At 36.4% G+C, this 19,619-nt stretch overlaps 1 protein-coding gene across 5 annotated transcripts in view; it reads left to right on the top strand.

The window, feature by feature from the left end:
- Positions 1-19,619, top strand: part of PPP1R1C (protein phosphatase 1 regulatory inhibitor subunit 1C) — a 132,886-nt gene that overhangs the window by 47,498 nt on the left and 65,769 nt on the right. For 3 of the 5 annotated variants that reach the window (XM_063104558.1, XM_063104568.1, XM_063104585.1), the window contains exons 3-4: positions 13,258-13,295; positions 15,715-15,786. In XM_063104558.1, coding sequence (XP_062960628.1) covers positions 13,258-13,295; positions 15,715-15,786 — 110 coding nt within the window. The remainder of the gene's footprint in view (positions 1-13,257; positions 13,296-15,714; positions 15,787-19,619) is intronic. The other 2 variants (XM_063104577.1, XM_063104594.1) reach the window with 1 other exon arrangement.

Consider the following 19,619-nt stretch of genomic DNA (forward strand, 5'->3'; position numbering starts at 1 on the left):
CTGCCAGGTAGGTGCAATAGGGAACTGATCACTTAGTCCAGTCATAAACTGCGCCAGGATGAGTCCAGATTTCAGCTTTAACATGACTCAGTTTACCTATGTTTTATATCTGTTCTAGGCATTTCAACCAATGGTCTTCAGGTCTTTGTATTTTTGGAATTTATGCTCTACTTTTTGAGAGATTTTCGTATTATTTATTCACCCATCCTGTATAGTATCAGAAACTCTCAAATGTCTTAAGGCAGAGATAAGTCGTATGTTTGAAGTCCCTGAAGTTTACAATTTTGTCATTCTAGTATCACATAATTGCCAAAATTTCTCTGGATTCTCTGCTCTCCTGTAGCGGCCCTCTGCCAGGGGCAGAATATGAATTGTTATTCTCTTACTCTGAAATGTATCTAATCTCTGTAGTTTTATTTGCTTTTGCAGGTCTTGATGCTATTTACAATTTATCTTGCTTCTCTGGTTTTGATAAGTGATATCATTAGCCTGTTGTGAACTGATCCATAGTACTCTAAGCAAAACCTCAAAATATAATATTAAGGCAAGGTTCCCCCCCCCCGCCCCCGTTTATTTCCCTCATTCTTTGTCTATCCCCTGCAGTTTCTACTCAGTCTTTTAGCAACTATTCTCCTTTCACAGCCCAGGTTCTCAGTGGCTATCTCCTTGATCTTAATGCTTGATTTCATGAAAGTTGATCTTCATCATCCATTTATACCAATCTGCTAGCTTGTACTATACTTTGAAATCCTAATGCTGGTCTTTTGGACTGAATTACCTCTCAGAACCCCACTCCTTTTGCTGACTTTGTTTCAGTTTGGACTTTTGGATACAACATTGCTGCCTCTGCAGCCTGGTCTCCACCCTGCAAGCCTCTACCTGTGGACTTTTTTTCACATGTTAACTCTGAACAGCATCTCAGGACCACCTGCTTAGAGGCCACCTTACCTCATTCTTGCATTGTACTGGCAATAGGTCATGCATCGATCCCACAGCCTGGGTTAATTATTTGATTCTTCCAAGCCCTTGCCAAATTAAATACTAATCTTGTCTCATGTAATCATATCTGTCCACCTGTCATTAATGAACCAGTACTTATACTTTAACAAAAAAGCAGAGTGTAAAACACTGCAAAGCTGAGAGAAATTTTTTTTAAAAATTAGTTTAGAATATTTCTTCCACTTTGTTAATTTTGGTGTACATTACATAAATTTCCTAGAGTGTGAGTCCCAGAACACACTGGATTGTACTGTCACCCAGATTGTATTATAGCAGTGGAACATTTTCTCTTCTTGACTAGGTAGAATCAAAAACATTCTCTCTGAATGTTTCAAAGAAGCTTCCCACAGAGAAGGAGTACGTTCTGCTTTCAAACAAAAACAAACCCACAGCAGCTAAGCCTTTTGTAATCCAGCAACACATGCAGGTTGGACGTGAAAATAACCTATCCTCGCCTGAATACTTGGAGTTTCACTGAGGAAATTGATGGGGAAAGATGCAGCATTTGTTTTAAGCACTAGCTCAACAGGATAGAAAAGGAGAATGGGAAAGAATATATGCATGATTGATACTTTTATTTTGCAACTTTATTAGTATTTTCTGAGACAAATGTATTATTAGTGCCCCCTGAAGGAAGGAAGAAAAATTATATGCTGACTAGTGTTTAAAGTCTATAAAATTATATTATTTACTCTCTTGTTAGTAATGGATTAAGTAAAGGGGGTGAGGAGGTCAAGAATTAGCCTCTAGTAATACTACGGCAGCTGGAATATTATGGTTTGATGAGGGACTTTTTCAATGCAGAGCTATACAAAAGGAAGAGGCAATATTCATAAGGCTTAGTCATGGTTTTTCTTGGTAAGTAAATATTACCATCACATCAGTTGCAGAATTTCCATTGATAGACATTAAAAAAAAAAGTCAAGAAATTACGCTATCACCATGCTCCATAAACTTACATGGCATCTATTTTTCAATTCAAACTTCAGTGTGAAAATATGTGGAATTCTGACACTATGCTAGATGAATCTCACTGCCTTAGAAAACACTTAAGCAAATAAAGCTGGAGGCATAACACTACCTGACTTTAAGCTATACTACAAAGCTATAATAACCAAAACAGTATGGTACTGGCATAAAAACAGACACACTGACCAATGGAATAGAATAGAGAATCCAGAAATCAACCCACACACTTACTGCCATCTGATCTTTGACAAAGGCACCAAGCCTATTCACTGGGGAAGGGACTGCCTCTTCAGCAAGTGGTGTTGGGATAACTGGATATCGATATGCAGGAGAATGAAACTAGATCCATACCTCTCACCGTATACTAAAATCAACTCAAAATGGATTAAGGATTTAAATATACACCCTGAGACAATAAAACTTCTTAAAGAAAACATAGGGGAAACACTTCAGGAAATAGGACTGGGCACAGACTTCATGAATACGACCCCAAAAGCACGGGCAACCAAAGGAAAAATAAACAAATGGGATTATATCAAACTAAAAAGCTTCTGCACAGCAAAAGAAACAATTAAAAGAGTTAAAAGACAACCAACAGAGTGGGAGAAAATATTTGCAAAATATACATCTGACAAAGGATTAATATCCAGAATATATAAGGAACTCAAACAACTTTACAAGAAGAAAACAAGCAACCCAATTAAAAAATGGGCAAAAGAGCTAAGTAGGCATTTCTCTAAGGAAGATATCCAAATGGCCAACAGACATATGAAAAAATGCTCAACATCACTCAGCATCCGGGAAATGCAAATCAAAACCACATTGAGATACCATCTAACCCCAGTTAGGATGGCTAAAATCCAAAAGACTATGAACGATAAATGCTGGCGAGGCTGCGGAGAAAAAGGAACTCTCATACATTGTTGGTGGGACTGCAAAATGGTGCAGCCTCTATGGAAAATGGTATGGAGGTTCCTTAAACAATTGCAAATAGATCTACCATACGACCCAGCCATCCCACTGTTGGGAATATACCCAGAGGAATGGAAATCATCAAGTCGAAGGTATACCTGTTCCCCAATGTTCATCGCAGCACTCTTTACAATAGCCAAGAGTTGGAACCAGCCCAAATGCCCATCATCAGATGAGTGGATACGGAAAATGTGGTACATCTACACAATGGAATACTACTCAGCTATAAAAACGAATGAAATACTGCCATTTGCAACAACATGGATGGACCTTGAGAGAATTATATTAAGTGAAACAAGTCAGGCACAGAAAGAGAAATACCACATGTTCTCACTTATTGGAGGGAGCTAAACATTAATATATAAATTCACACACACACATACACACACACACACACACAAATCGGGGGGGGGAGGGAAGAAGATATAACAACCACAATTATTTGAAGTTGATACAACAAGCAAACAGAGGGGACATTGTTGGGGGGGAGTGGGGGGAGGGAGAGGGGAGGGAGGTTTTGGTGATGGGGAGCATTAATCAGCTACAATGTATATCAACAAAATAAAATTTAAAAAAAAAATAAATAAAAAAAAAAAAAAAAAAAAAAAAAAAAAAAAAGAAAACACTTAAGCAATATTTTTTAATCACGAATTTTACTAGCACATAGAAGTGAATTGTGATAGCTAAATAATGACCTCCTCATATTTATTAACACTCTTTGAATACATTTAAGTCATTTGTTTGGGTGTAGAAAGGTGCATATAAGATGTTTTAATTTAGTGTTGATTCATGGTTAATATTTTATAAAAACCCTTTTTAAAATTGTGATAATACAATGATTAATACTAAATTTTTAAAAATATTTTTGAGAAGATTATACAGCATCAACTGTAGATTGATGATTTTTAAATGATTAAATGGGAAGAAGTTAAAAGATATTAAATGACAGCATATCTAACAAAAAAGTTAGCAATATAAATACAAACATATTTTATATATATATTAAATTTTAGCTTCCCCCCCCTATATACAAAGGTACATCAAAAAGTTTGTGGAAAAATGAAATTAAAAGATAACATAAATATTTCCATGAACTTTTAAAAGATCCCTTGTAGTTCCAATAACTCAGAATATTCATCTGATCTCTTTTCCAGGATTAGTTTTAAGGATAAAATCAAAATAAATGGTCAAATAAAACAAGTATCAGTGAAAACAAATCTGTAATCTCTGACATAGAAAAAAGAATACTGGCAAATCTCAATTTTCTTCCTCCTGTTAGAGCATGAATATATGCCTCTATCAGTTAATAGTTATACTAAGACAAAGCCAAAGGGATTTCTTGACAAGTGAAATAAATAATCAAGTTGATTTCTTTTGTGTGTCATATCATCACACACAGTGATGGTTTTGTGAAATTCAATCCTGTTTTAGTGAATTTTACCTTACTGGCTTATGACTGGGTACACTGCTTTCTCCTCTGACATTCACCTGCTTGTGCATCTCACACCAGTATGACAAATGTGAGACCATTGCTGTCACACAACAGGATGTCACTTAGTTGCTTCAATCTGTCATTTTATAAATTGAGGCAAGAAAATTATCCACCGCATTTTAGAATTAGTATTTCTGTTTTGTTTTTGGTATAAAATTAACTAAAATTACAAAATATATAGTTTTTATTAATATGTTCTAATATTTTCAGTAAAATAAAATAATCATAATTTATTGACAGATGATTAAAATAGACCGAATTCCTGTCAGCTAATTAAGAACAGCTCCCAAATGAATGAACTGGGGAAAAAGGCACATTTGAATTCTAAATAAAACATAATAATATGTTTACCTTTTTTGATATCCCCCCAAAAAATTCAGAGTAGGGAGCAATAAAAATTATTTTGAAACCAAGACTTATAATATAAAACAAAATTGCATGTTTTTTAAAAAAAAGACTCGTGGCTAATCTAATCAGTTCAAGAAAGATATTAATAAACAAAACTAACCAATTCTATTCTCAGAGTAGGATAAAAATTAGATCTTTGGAAACAATTGTCTGCAGTTTCCTCAGTCTTTCACTCTTTTTGTGATATATAATCTAACTGTGGTAAAATACATATTCAACTAAAATGTTCACAAAATGTAAGAATATTTGTTTCAATTCACTTTGCATAAATGTTTGATTTTTACTTTTATTTTTAAGCAGTCTGGATTGTATGAACATAAGTTGATTGTACTCATCAATAAAACAAAATATAACTATTGATCTTTTTCAAATATCTGAAAATGTCCATATTTTGTCCCTTTGAATAAAATTTAATGGGTAGAAAAATAGTTTAACTCAGTGCCTTCATCTTTTGGCATTTATTATTGCAGATGAGATACTTTTGCATGGTAAATAATTGTCCTTTCTATCTCTTGTAACTCTCAAGTTTTCTCTTTAAATGTTGTGTTCTGAACTTTTATTTTTATGTTCCGGATGTGCAGTTATTTTTATTAATTTTGTTGGCATGTGCTTTTAATTAGAAGATTTATGTATCTCTTCAATTTTGTAAAATTTTATACCATTCTAGAGGCATAACACTACCTGACCTCAAATTATATTACAAAGCTATTGCAACCAAAACAGCTTGGTACTGGCATAAAAATAGATACTCAGACCCATGGAACAGAATAGAAAACCTGGGAATCAACCCACATACTTGCAGCCAACTGATCTTTGCCTTTACCATCTCATTTGCATTATTGTCTTAAATATTTTCTCTACCTATATTGAGTACCATATCAGACAGTGTTCCAGCTGTCAAACATAATGTATAAAACTCAAGAGGAGAAGGAAAGTCGAGGATATTTACCCAGATTTTTGCTTTTTCCATTATTCTTCCTTCTTTCCTGATATCCAAGACTCCTTTTTTCACTTATTTCCCTTCTAGTTAGAGAAATTCCTTTGCCATTCTTTTAAGTTAGTTCTGCTTATGACAAATTCTCTGTTTTCCTTTGTCAGAGAATGTCTTTATTTATGCTTCATTTCTCAAGCACAATTTCACTAGACATAGAATTTTAGAGTTGACAGGTCATTTTGTTCAGCACTTGAAAAACGTTCTGCTTCCTTCTGGCCTCACAGTTTCTGAGGAGAAATTGCTGTTTTACAAATTGCTTTTCCTTGTTGGTTAGGCATCATTTCTCTCTTGATGCCACATTACCAATGGATGGCTGTGAAAGTGCCACCTTCCTGTTTGTATTTCTCCAACAGAGCTGCGGAGGGGAGAGTCAGCTTACTACCACTGAGTGGGGGTGAAAGTTCAGGTTCCCATGTGGCCTCTACTTACATCGTGGAAGGGGACCGCATTACCTCTGAGGTTCCCAATTGGTCTCATCTGATAATTCCCTAGCAGAGTGGTGGGTGAGGGGTGCTACCTTATAGCTAGGTGAGCACGGACATCTAGGTATCCCCGTGGTGGTGGAGCCATGTTTTTGTTTTTGTGTGTGTTTGTTTTCTATATCTACAGGAGAACAATTATTATCTAATGGTTTCCTGTCATGCTGTGTTGTCCTTTTGTTTGATCCTTTGGTTAGAAAGAGTAGGCTTTCTTGGGAGTTTTGTTGTTGTTGTTGTTGTTTTGGGTCTTTGGGTTTTTTTTTTTTTTGAGGCTCCTGTTAGCATTTTCAGGCTGCTAGCTTCTCTAGCATCCAGTGCAGGTTATAAGTCAAAAAGAAAACCCAGGGAACTCACTGCTCAGGTCCCAAAGTCCTACTCCTCTAGCTTCTTCTCTCTACCCTTTAAGTTCTTCATATATATATAATATGAATCTTTCCATGAATTTTTTCAAGTACCTTCATATATCTCCAGGGTTTTAGCTATACTTAGGCCAGGCTAGATAGAGTTTTTCACCTTTACTGAGTTTTTTATTTCCATGACTGTATTTCTAATTGCTTCTTTCTGTATCTATCCGTTCTTATTTCATTTTAGCCTGTTTTAAAAAAAAATACATATTTTTTTTTAATGAATACACTTTTTTCTTTGACTCTGTGGGGTTGAAATGTACCCATTTTAAAAACATTTTCAAAATGCTGTGAAGTTTTCATTTCACCCGGAAGGAATTCATTTTCTACTTGCTTTTAAGGCAGTATTCCTATTTTTTTCTTTTTTTTTTTTTTTTGAGTTTTGAAATTTTAATTTTCAACTCATCATGAATGGAAATTTCCCCTCCTTTATGCTCACCTTTCCCTGTTAATGTTCTTGAGTCTTTCTTTATTCAATACTACAGTCTTTTAATGTAGAGTCAGGTCTTAATTTAGACCTCAGGGAATCCTGTTCAATAGTGATACTAGAAACAAAGCAGAAGCAGTCACTGAGCTTGTGGTGGCTTGTACCAAGCTGTCCACTTTCTCCTGTCTCCCTGGATACACACATCAGTGCCTTTTCTCAACATAGGTGAGTGAGCCCTGCTTCTAGCTCCAGGAAGCAAGCCTGGCTTTTGTCCCTTCCTTCACATGGTGTCAGTCTCTTTACTAAGGGATTAGAACTTCCAGTTGCCTCTGCCTGCTTGTGGATCTAATGTCTTTCAGGCCCATGGTTTCTTACCCGCTTATTGCATTTTGCTTTTCTAACATTATGGTCCATGGAGAAGTTTGACTAATTTTTGACTATGGCTTTATGTTTGTAGTCATCTCTTTTTAAATTTAATCTGTCATTGCTATTGCTTTTGAGCAGAGGAGTCTTCAAAATATGAACTTACAACACTGTTTTTATTGGGAATCCTCCAATTTCCTCTAAACTGACTTTTCCCCTCACATTTCCAAAATAACTTTAAAATAAAGACTCAAGTGACCCTCTGTTATCTAAATTCATCAAAAGTCTGTATCTCTTGGGTTTATTCTAAGAAATTGAATCTCTCCCTACCAAAGCATTCTATATATGGGTCAGTGCTCTTTTGCAGGCAATATCCTGAATAAATCATTCATTTCCATGGTTATAGTTATTATCTAAGGCTGATTTCTATAAGAGAATATATTAAATTTCATCATATATACCATTTATTTTTAAATAAATGGTATATAAGATACCATTGATCCAGATATCTTCCTAATATTTAGAAAACAACAGAGCAAAGTCATACATCTTTGTTTTCCCTTTAAGATTCCCTTTTGAACCACTTAGGTAATATTTGTGAGAATTTGAGTACCTGTAGCACTGTCTTGGATCCAGTAAAGTAATTTAAAATATAGAAGGTATGGCTTTTGCCTTCACAAATCACTTATTTGTCAAAAGCTTTTATTTAGCACCTACTTTGAACAAGTAATTGCTCTACTACTGTATTTCGGGATATACAGAAGCAGTAAACAGATGGTCTTGCTTTATGAAACAGAGGCATTAAAATATACAGTCATACCTTGGTATCCGTGGAGGATTGGTTCCAGGACCTCCCACAAATACCAAATCCTGGGATGCTCAAGTCCTTTACATGAAATGGCCTAGTATTTGCACATAACCTACACACATCCTCCCATGGACTTTAAATTACCTCTAGATTATTTATAATACCTACTACAATGTAAATGCTATGTATAGTTGTTGTGTTGTATTCTTTATCTGTATTATTTTATTGTTATATTTTATTTATTTACTTATTTATTTCCAAATATTTTTGATCCACAGTTGTTGAATCTGTGGATGCAGAATTCATGGATACAGAGGGTCCACTATATTTATTTGACGAGCTTTTATTGTATGTCAAATATGCTACTATGCTAAGGGTTATGCAGGATTCACACCTGGAGGCTAATCCCATTTCTTTACAGGTTATCTGGGGAGATAAAACACCAGTGACCATAGTACAGGGTATGTGGTAATAAGTACTATGAGATAGGCATAGAAGAAGTGCTGTGGATGTTGAGGAGTTGGGGGAAGATGACCTCCAGTTGGGGATCAGGAAGGAATGACTTGGGAAAGATTTCCCAGAGTAGATGCCATTTGAATAGAACTCTGAGGGATTGGTGGTATTGGGCAGGAGGGAAGGAGAGTCTGGGTATGAGAAGCAAACTCACAGAAGCAGTAAGCCTGGGGACATGTAAAATCAAACAGGTACTGGCAGTATTTTCTTTTATACTTGGTCCCATCTCTCTCTACATTCAATCAGTAAATAAGTCAAAGTAAAGTGCTTTCATTATCATTGGGCTTGTATGGAAATGATCTAACTTTTTTTTTTCACGAACACATCTTCGTTTGCATCAGCTTTCGACAACTTCAACTGAACTTTAAAATCTTCTCTTTATAAGCTTATTCCTACATTTTCCTCTATCTCTTTAATTGGCCCTATATAACATTTTTAAAAATGATATTGTGTTCATGACCTTGTTTTCAGTTACATAACCTACTTTCTAATAACGACTCTCTGGTGTTCTTCAAATTACACACAGAATCCTGGCAGTAATAACAAAAGCATATTCTTAGGGTTATTTTTATTTGCACGTAGTGCTTTTCCATTTTTTTTTTTTTTTTGCTTAACTTTTTATTAATAGACTTACTTTTTTAAAAAAGAGTTTTAGATTTACAGAAAATTGAACAGAAAGTACATTAAGTTCCATATACCCCCCTCCCCACACATAGTTTCCCTGTCATTAACATCTTACGTTAGTCATTAATGTGTTACATTGCTACAATTAATGACCCATATTGAAATATTATTATTCACTGAAGTCCATAGTTTGTTTGGATTTTCTTAGTTTTTATCAAATTGCCCTTTTCCTGCCCCAGGATCCCATTTGAGATACCCCATCACATTTAGTTACTACGTCTCCTTAGGCTCCTCCTGGCTATGACAGTTTCTCAGACTTTCCCTGTTCTTTGTGACCTTGACAGTTTTGAGGAGTGGTGGTCAGGTATGTTGTACAGTGTTTCTCTGTTGGGATTTGGCTGGTGTTTTTTCTCATGATTAGACTGGATTTAAGGGATTTTAGGAGGAAGATAACTGAGAGGAAGAACCATCACGTCATATCAAGGGTTCATACTATCAACATGATTTATGACTGTTGATGTTGACCTTAGTCACGGGGCTGAATTCATGTTTGTTAAGTTTCTCCACTGTAAAGGAACTCATTTCCCCACTCCCCGATTCTATACTATACTCTTCAGAAGGAAGTCACTATGTGCAGTCCATGCTTAAGGAGGGGGGACTAATGCTCTCATTAAAATATTTTATTCCTCAAAACCAGCTTATGAGAAACTAAGGAAGGCAGAGTAAAAATAATTATGCTTCCCCAATTTCACAAGTGAGAAAAACCCTGAAGATTGGGAAGATTAAGAAACTTCCAAGTGGTCATGACAGAAAGTGGAAGAACTACATTAGAAATTATGTAAGCTCTCCACTGCTTTTGCTAAGACATAAATTTTCTGCCAACCCCAGCTATGGCTTACTAGGCTTCACTTAGTTTTCTATCTCTTTTTACATTCTGCTCATTTTGTTAGCTTTTGCAGTTCTTGCTCTGTTATAATTCAGAAACTTTTGTTTATCTTTTGACTGTGGTATTCCGTTTCCTTCCTCCTTAGACTTCATCTTTCTAGACACTTAATTTTTTATTACAACTAGTTTTCCGAAGTCTGATAGGATTTCATTGACATTTCTAAGACAATCAGACAGTTGGTGTTTGCAGTTTATGTGTGTATCCACATGGATCCTGAGTTTGTTCTGTTCCTTTTATGAATTTAAATATCTCAAGAGCACTCTAACTAATCAATACTTAAAACTTTCTGAAACATTTCTATCCTTTTCTCTGTCTTCAATGATGACAATATTCCTTAAAATGTTATACTTAGATGACTTGTATGTTTTTCTCCCAAAGCAAAGAATTTCTTTTTTCAGACCAATCAGCACTTGAGAAAATGAAAAATATAGGAAAAATATAGAAAAGATAAAGATGGAGTAGGTAAAGCAGCCTCTTTCAGGAAATTTGTAGATTTCAATTATGCATTATCATCTAATAAACCTCTCATCAAACTGATTTTGTTCTACCTACTTCAAAATAGTATTTTTATTTCCTGATGTAAGGTGAAAGTGAAATAGTATTTAAAGACAGGAATCCATTCTTACATTTCATGCGGGATCCAGCTTTCCCAAACATTTTGGGGGTTGGCCATAGGGTCACAATTTGAGGGTTTGTAGAGAACAGAGAGACATTGTAAACACCATTGTGATGTTTTTGTGTAGAGAAAAGATGATAAGGTTTGCATGTGTTTTTGTTGGGTACCCTCCTTTGGTTACAACTTCCTTAGTACAAATTAGAGAGCACATTTTTTTGTGTGTCTGTATGTTGTCCCACTGTATGTGTGCCCTGTGAGCATATTGTGTGTTTGTGTGTGTGTGTGTATGTGTGTTGTGTTTATGTAAGGCACTTGGGAGACAGAGAAGATTAACCTTCCCAGTTTAGTAATAATCTATTAAAGGAAATAGACATTTACTTATATAAGTGGATTTCAAGGAAACTATCATCTATTCTTGGCTTGTTTTGTGCTTTCGTCTGAGTCACTTTGACTTGAAATTCATTTAGTTTTCACTCTTCAATTTCAACATGAGAACATAAGATTAAATTTTCTCAGTCCTTGTCTTCATGACATAAATAGTTGATTTATGTCAACATAACTCAGCAAAAAGAATAAAAACCTTTTTTCACTGAATTGTGCCCTGAGCAAAGTTCTCACAGTTGTCTTGTGAAGATGTTGTTTTCGTGTGTGTTATACTCAGACAGGAGAAAAAGTGCAAAGCTGACTGATGGGAAACAATTTTGTTCCTAAACACTAAGTTGTAGGTCCTGGGTTGAATTTTGAAAACTCGTAAGGCTTAAACAAAATGTTAGGAAATCCTATTGACATTTAACAGTCCAATGGATCACAAGACATGCATTGTTACAGTGGATCATATTTAATCTTTAATTAAAATGTGATGGCAAAATCTTTCACATTGGTAGATAGAGTTGTTCAATTTAGTATATTCATAGCTGCCTGATATTGAGCCAGATACTTCCAGTGATTGCATCAAATAATTGTGATTTCTCTTCTAAACAAATAGTTTCCTGTCTATCCTCCCCAATATAAAAAAGAGAAAATTCATTAGAAGATTCTATAACTTTTAAGAATCTAGCAACCAAGATATCAGATAAGAATAAACAATAGTCCCATATACTATTCATTCTAGCTCCTTAGCCATTTTGGTCTCTTACTATATGAATTATCAACTTCATGCATGGTTGGATTTGTATAGAAATTTTACTAAATATGTATGTATATACATGTGTGTATATATCTATATGTACACACACAGAGACATATACCTACACACACTCTGTTTTTATATCATAAAAGTAACACATGCTCATTATAAAAAGAAAAATACATGCATGTCTCTATCTACATTTATCTATCATTTATAAAATAAAATTAACATGCATATAATTTTGGAGTACTTTTCACTTATATATGTGTTGATGTCAAGCAATACAGATCTCTATCATTGTCTTTAAGCAGATATCTTTTGATGAACTTCTCATTCAGTTCATGGGCCACAGGATCAGTCTTTTAGGTTTGGGACTAACAGGAGCATCAGGAAAGGATAAGAGGGGCAAGAAACCAAGGAGCAGAATCCATACAATGTGGGTGAGGAGGTAGGAAAGAAGCCCAGCCTGGAGCACCCTCGCTCTGTGGAAGGGACTTATGTGAGCACATCTTCCTTCATCCCACCCTTCCTCACAAGCCTTTATAGACAATTTGTGTAGAAGTTGCTGAGCACTGTTGTAAGAAATATTTGACAAAACAACTAGTTCTTTCCAGGGACATATGCAAGAGAAGATGTTGCCTCCTGTGGCGTCATGGTGATTGGGCTGAGTGAGAAAGGATGTTTGCTCTGCCTAATGACAAACTTGAGGAAATTTGACAGAAGCTGTAGTTAATAGACAGTGGTAGCAGCAGCAAAATCAATGAGGAAGGAGGTTGCTTATGCCTTAACACTGTGAGGCCGATGACACTAACAGTTGGCCAAAGAGTCATTTTCCTGGACCCCTTTCTGGACTGCTGGAATGTGGGAAATATGGGTTGTTGAGAAAAATGCTTTTTATTTTTAAATTGCATTTTAAAAAACTTTTGGGAGAAGATTAGCTCAGAAGAAAATCACCTGCCTCTGTCCCTCTCTCCTGTCATCCCTAAGTCACAGTTGTTCAATAAGTATAAGGTAATTATTAAATTATTTTGATCTGTGTTGTTGAAAGTGTTAATGTGTATATTACAAGGAAGAATATTACATTTCTAATAAATTATACCTACTTCTCTTGCAGAAATAGATGACAAGACGGTGACCAACACACAAGCAGAAGTAAGTTTTCTTATATTTTGTGTAAATGTGTTCAAATCAAATAAAAACACAATTAGCTTGATTTGATGTGATATAAAATATGATATAAATATACTTGTGGTGTAAAAACGATTTAGCTTGCTTCTTCTGACTGAACAAACAGTTAAATGATGTCATTAAAATCTCTGCTCGTGGCTACCTATGAAATGCTGGTCCCTGCAAAAACCTTCTAAAATAAAGCATTGCTTTTAGTGGCAAGATATGATATTAATACTTTCGATTCGGTGAGTGACTGTATATGAGCACCACAGGGTAGGGCCAGGCAATGTTGGAATCCTGGAATGAGGAGATGGGGGCAGGAGGGAGGCAGACACCTCTTCTGCTGTGTGGAGCCAAAGCAGATCCTGAGGCCAGAGTCTGGGTGTTGGGGAACTGAAGTCCTCTAAAGCCTGGGTAACCAGATTCAAGGGGTACACCAAGAAATGCATTCAGATTCAAATTCAGCAGCTAGTCTGAACACTGTCACCCCACACTCACTTAACATGCATGTGCAGGAGTTTAGACAGAAAATAGGAACCAGGGGAGGCTGAGGGGGCTGACAATATAGAACATATTGAATATGAAATGAGTAAACTCATGTCCATAAATGGAAGAAGTATCAAATAGTATGCTGTATGGACTTAATAATCAATTCCCATGATTGCATGAGTAGGCATATAGCAATACTTGAAAAAATGCAGAGAAGACAAAATACCAAACAGTATTTCACAAGATTTTTCTATATATTTAGTGAGATAATAATTGGGAAAAATCTAAACTCTTGCATAAGTATGAAACAGATTGTATTACTTAATAAGTTTGACCACTCCGTTACTAAACAACAACAACAAAAATTTCCTGAGAATTAATTTTCCACTTGATCTTTGATATATATGGAACTGGATAGCCACCAAAAAAATAGTGAATATGAATATTTATATGGAAGTAAATATAGAAGAAATCCCAGGAGTGATTGCTTCTCAAAATCAACCAGCTGTGACTGAAACAATAAAGGTGCCTCAGAAATGTCAATCATCCACGCATTTAACATTAATGTAGAGTCGCCCTGCCTGCAACTGTGCATAATAGACTGGCACCAAAACATTCTATTCTGGAGAAATTTTCTTGTACTATTTACTCAGTTGAAATGAATTTGGCAACTGTTTGGTTAAATTTTTTACTTTTTTTTTTTTTTTTTTTGTCTTTTTGTGACAGGCCGCACCGCACTCAGCCAGTGAGCGCACCGGCCATCCTTATATAGGATCCGAACCCGCGGCCGGAGCACTGCTGCACTCCCAGCGCCTCACTCTCCCGAGTGCGCCGCAGGGTCAGCCCTAAATTTTTTACTTTTTAATAGATTGCTCTTGCATTAGGTACATATCAACATCTTGATACCTTCGAGAGCAATTAAGCTTTAGGAAAGATGCCTCAGGTTCTATTTACAACTTTGTGGAATTGTTTCTAGTTTCTTTCAAACTCTGTACATTACATTCTTTCTAATATGTATGGGAAGCCTGGAATAATCCCCCAAAAGTTTTTTTGTAATTATTTATACCAGAGCTTTTCTAAGCAAAAATAATTTTGCTCCAGACACCAAAATTCATTGATTAAGACCTCTACCCTTGCCACATTAAAATATAAATCAACCTGCTATTAAAAAGGAGTCTTTGGCATAATCCGATTGGGGGATAGATCACATAGATATGACTTATTAAAATAAATAACATTTATATATATTATACATATATTATACATATTATTATCTGTGGTTTTGCCCCTGAGATATGTTCCTATTTTTATCATTCTTAAAAACAAAATCCCTTCTTCAATAACTTCATCCTGATTCTGTGTGCTTGGGGTAAGAGTGTTGTATGGCAGTTCTGGTAGGGAAGGTCTTATTTTCTGAACATACACAATAATATTGCCTCAACATTGTAATTCCAAATAAATGGAGATATTAGATTGAACGTGTCAATTCAAAAGTGTTATAGATTGGTATTACTTACCAAGGACCCTCATTATCCTCCGTGAACCACTCAATAATCCTATGAACAGGTATTATTATCCCATGGACATAGCTAAAATAGAAAGGATTGATGTCTCCTCTTTCTTTTTAGAATAAACTAATGCTACTAGATGGGAAAGTAAAGAAAACAATTTCAAGACTGCAATGGATGAAGAATTTTATGATAAAATAGACTCTATAGCTTCATATATCTCTTGAGCCTGTGATATAACTGAGCGTGTATATAATTTCTCATTGATTAGAGTTCCATTTCATGATGGAGGAAATTAGAAAACTCTTTGAAACATGGCGCAATGTTTATTTCCCTCATAGGTCTGATGGCATTGCACTTTTTATCCAAATCTAAGGCTTTTACTTTTTTCTCTTTGTTTACAGTCACAGAATGCATCTCCTAAGCAAAGGAAGCAAAGCGTGTACACACCACCCCCCATGAAAGGTACTGTTCAGGTACTGTTTCGGGTTATCCTGAGTGTTGAGTCACTGCTGGTAGGCTGTCTGTTCTCAAGGACCGTACGTTTGATCATAAGCTAGTTCTTGTCTGTGTGACATTCAGTAAGATACATTATTGATTTAAAACTTAACTTCATCAAGAGTAAAATAGGTGGTTGAAGAAGCAATAACCAGGGATCTCAAATTCTCAGTCTGGAAATTAAGAGTTTCCAAAATAATGACAGAGATTTTTCTTTTATCTTTCCTCACATATTTTCTTTGAAGGGATTTTTCCAAAAGTCCTAATTACTCTTGCCAGAGTTAGCAGATGATTGTTACTTTTTTTTCTTGACTTAAGCAAAGCAGAATAACTTGAATTTGGGGGGGCGGGGATTTAATGTAAAGTGTTGCCTCATGGATTTATGTCAGGAGCAGCTCTAAAAAACCCAATCAAACCCAATCAAACAGCTATTCAATATCCATGTCAAAATAACAACTAAGAATGCTAGTTCAGATGTTGGCATTTTTCCAAGAGTTCTCCCCAAAATTGGAACTTCTAAGAGCACATCTAAATGTATCAGTATTTTGATCAACATCAGTTTCAGGGAAGGCTTTTCTTCTATTTCTAACACAACAATGCTCCTGAGACAAGGCAGAGTCTGTCCAACCCAGTAGCTCACATTCATCTGGCACTTGGCCCATTGGCCTAGTGGTTATTCATGTAGTTGTCCAGCTCAGTTTCAATGGCAGCAGAGGCCAGCTGAGCAGCTTCCTCTAGAGTTTGGAGAGATATCTAAATTGGAAATGAAATTTTCCACTCTGTATTCTCTCCACATTTGGGGCCTTTTCATGGAGGTGGGATATAAATGGACACATTAAACTTTCCTTCCTGGGCATCTATAAAACACTATGTTTGCTTGTTCATAAGACTACAGTAAATAATATGATCACCAGCATTGTAGTTTATTCCAAGGTCATTGTTGAAACCATTAAGCATCCTTCTTTAAAGATAACTGTAACCATTTTAAAGGTATTTTCCCCATTGTAAGTGATTTTTGTACTTTCAAGACACATCAGTTTTGGCATGAATGGGCAACAATGAAAGACATATTTTCATTCATTTCATTATTTCCTCTATTCTATTCTGGGTTAGCTTAAGCTAAATAAAGTAATACTGTTCTCACGTCCTCAGAGAATAATAGTATTATTTTTAAAGGAAAATCTTAAACTCAAAGCCCCAAGGACCCATGGTATTTATTATATTTAGCTCTCAAATGTCGTAAGAAAGTGAGATCCTACCATTTAGGGAAGTTAGTCCTATTGCACATTTTTACATATAACCTTACATTGTTAAGCCCCCCAAGATGGTCATTCAATGACAATTATTTGTGGTCATGAGTTAAAGCCTTGAATAAGTACAGTAATTCTTTCAGGAGGATATCAGGGTGTTATTTGAAGACACTTGGGTCCTCATTTATAACCAGTGAATACCTTTGTAAGTCTCTTGCTTGTGATAAAAGAAAAGAGAAAGCTAAAACCACATGTTTTATTCAGTTTACCTGTCCCTAGGAGCTAGAAATGAATACTTCAAGAAAAAATTAAGCAATGGTAGCATTGTGAGCACATTAAGAGGCTTCAATCATGAGAAAGATGAATGAACAAAGAAAATGTTATTGAGATGCTAAATACAATGATACAATTGCTCTAGAATGTAAAATTCTTTAAACTGCAGTGGAACATGCAATTATCAAGAGTAAAAAAGTTTGCTGGGAGAGCAAAACATCAACAGACATGATTACAGTTCTGAAAAAATTTACTCTGACAAAAAAGCCAGCTAAGGCTTCATGAAGGACCCAGTGAGTAACTGTGAGTAAACCAGACCAAACCAAAACAAAACTAGGCAGGCTCCTTCCCTCTCCCACATCCCACTTACTGTTTCATATCAATCTGTAGACAGACAACTACCCTATCTCCTAAGCTCATGTCTGTTTCCCTTTTGCAGTTACTATGCTACTTATGGCTACCAGGTTTTAGAAAACAGGGACATGTCCAGGTGACCTTTTGTGATGAGGGAAGGGAAGCAATAAAGCAGAGGAAACCATTTAAACAGGCAACTGTCAGGACTGGTATGCTGATGCCCCCAATTCACGTCTCCTGTCCTAACATGTCTCTTGAACGTCAGGCTCCCATTTCCAACACCTACCAAATTTCTTCACTTGAATGTTATTAGGTTTCTCAAACTTTGTATGTCTAAAGCCAAACTCACTGGCTCTTTGTCTGTTTTTCCCCATTTTAGTAAGTTGTACTTAGCTGTTGAGAACAAAAATACTGCCGATTTCTTGACATCTCTCTCTTGCCCAATCCATCATCTACTCTTGATAGCTCTAATTCCAATATGCATTCCTCATCTGACCACTGTACATTTCTTCCATTGCTGCTTTCTTGGCCAGGCCACCATTCTTTCTTGCCTGGACTGTCAAAGTAGCCTTTTGACTGGTCTTGCTGATTCCATTCTTTCTCATTTACAATCTAGTTTCCACAAAGAAGTCAGAGTAATTCTTCTAACTCACAAACATGATCATGGCATCCCCCTGATCAAAACCCTCAATGGCTTCCTGTCACATTCAAAATAAAACTGAAAATCCAACCATGGCTTACAAGCCCCTTACAAGTGACCTTACAACCTGGCCTCCCTCTTTCACCTCGTCTCCTTTCCTGCTGCCCCTTGCTCACGGACATCCAACCTCATGCCAAACACACTTCCATTTCACAGTGTTTGTATTTCCCATTTTTTCTGCCTGGAATGCTCTTTTCTCAGTGACTACACTGGTGGCTCAGCTAATGTTACCTCCTCAGAGTGGCCCTCTTTTCAACCAGCCTATCTAACACAGCAGTTGCCTCTGTTATTACTATGTGCTCACATACCACCTTGTTTTTTTACATAGTACTCATCATGGTGTACCTGAATGAGGTGACCATGATGACAGTTTTGCTCATTGGAGTATCCCCAGCACCTACCACAATAATGGCAGAAAGTGGCAGGGAGCCAGTGGGTACAAGCAGATCACATGGCGAGAGGAAGCAAGAGAGAGAGAGAGGAGGTGCCGTGTCTATTAAACAACCAGCTCTCACGGGAACTAATAGAGTGAGAACTCACTCATTAATTTCTACCCTCCCCCAGGGAGAGCATTAATCCATTCATGAGGTATCTGCCTCCATGACCCAAACTGCCACATTGGAGATCAGATTTCCATGAGTTCTGGGAGGACAATACATCCAAACTCCATCATTCACCCTCCCTCTACTGTCTACAGCAGTCGAGCACCAGGTCATGTGGATTCACCTTTTCTCTCTCCCATCCACACCCTTCTCTCATCTCCAGTGCTACCACCATATTTCAAGTCACAATGATCTGTACTGGGGTATAATTGACCACTCTCCATCCAGTCTTTCTCCTTTCACCTTCCATTTATTTTCTACATTGTAGCCAAAGTGAACTTTTTAAAATACAAAAGCGATTATGCCACTTCTTGGCTAAAATCATTCGATGGCTACCCATTGCCCTTAGAAAAAATTTCTATATCAGAGCAAGGTTTTCAAAGCCTAATGGCTCCAATCTGCCTCTCCTTGCCTCTCCTTCTAGGTCCCAGCCATGTTGGCATTTGCAGCTTCCGAATGCACCAAGCTCTTCCTGAATCAGGAAAGAACTTGCACGCATTCTTCCTTTGGCCTAGAATGTTGTCTCTTAGCTCCTCCTTTTCCTCATCCTTCACCTGGCCAACTCCTACTCATCATTCAAGCCCTGTCTTTTGAATTGAATTCCTGAAAGGACCTTTCCCTACCCCTCCATT

This window comes from Cynocephalus volans, chromosome 1 (assembly GCF_027409185.1).
Source record: "Cynocephalus volans isolate mCynVol1 chromosome 1, mCynVol1.pri, whole genome shotgun sequence".
NCBI classification, from domain to species: Eukaryota; Metazoa; Chordata; class Mammalia; order Dermoptera; family Cynocephalidae; genus Cynocephalus; species Cynocephalus volans.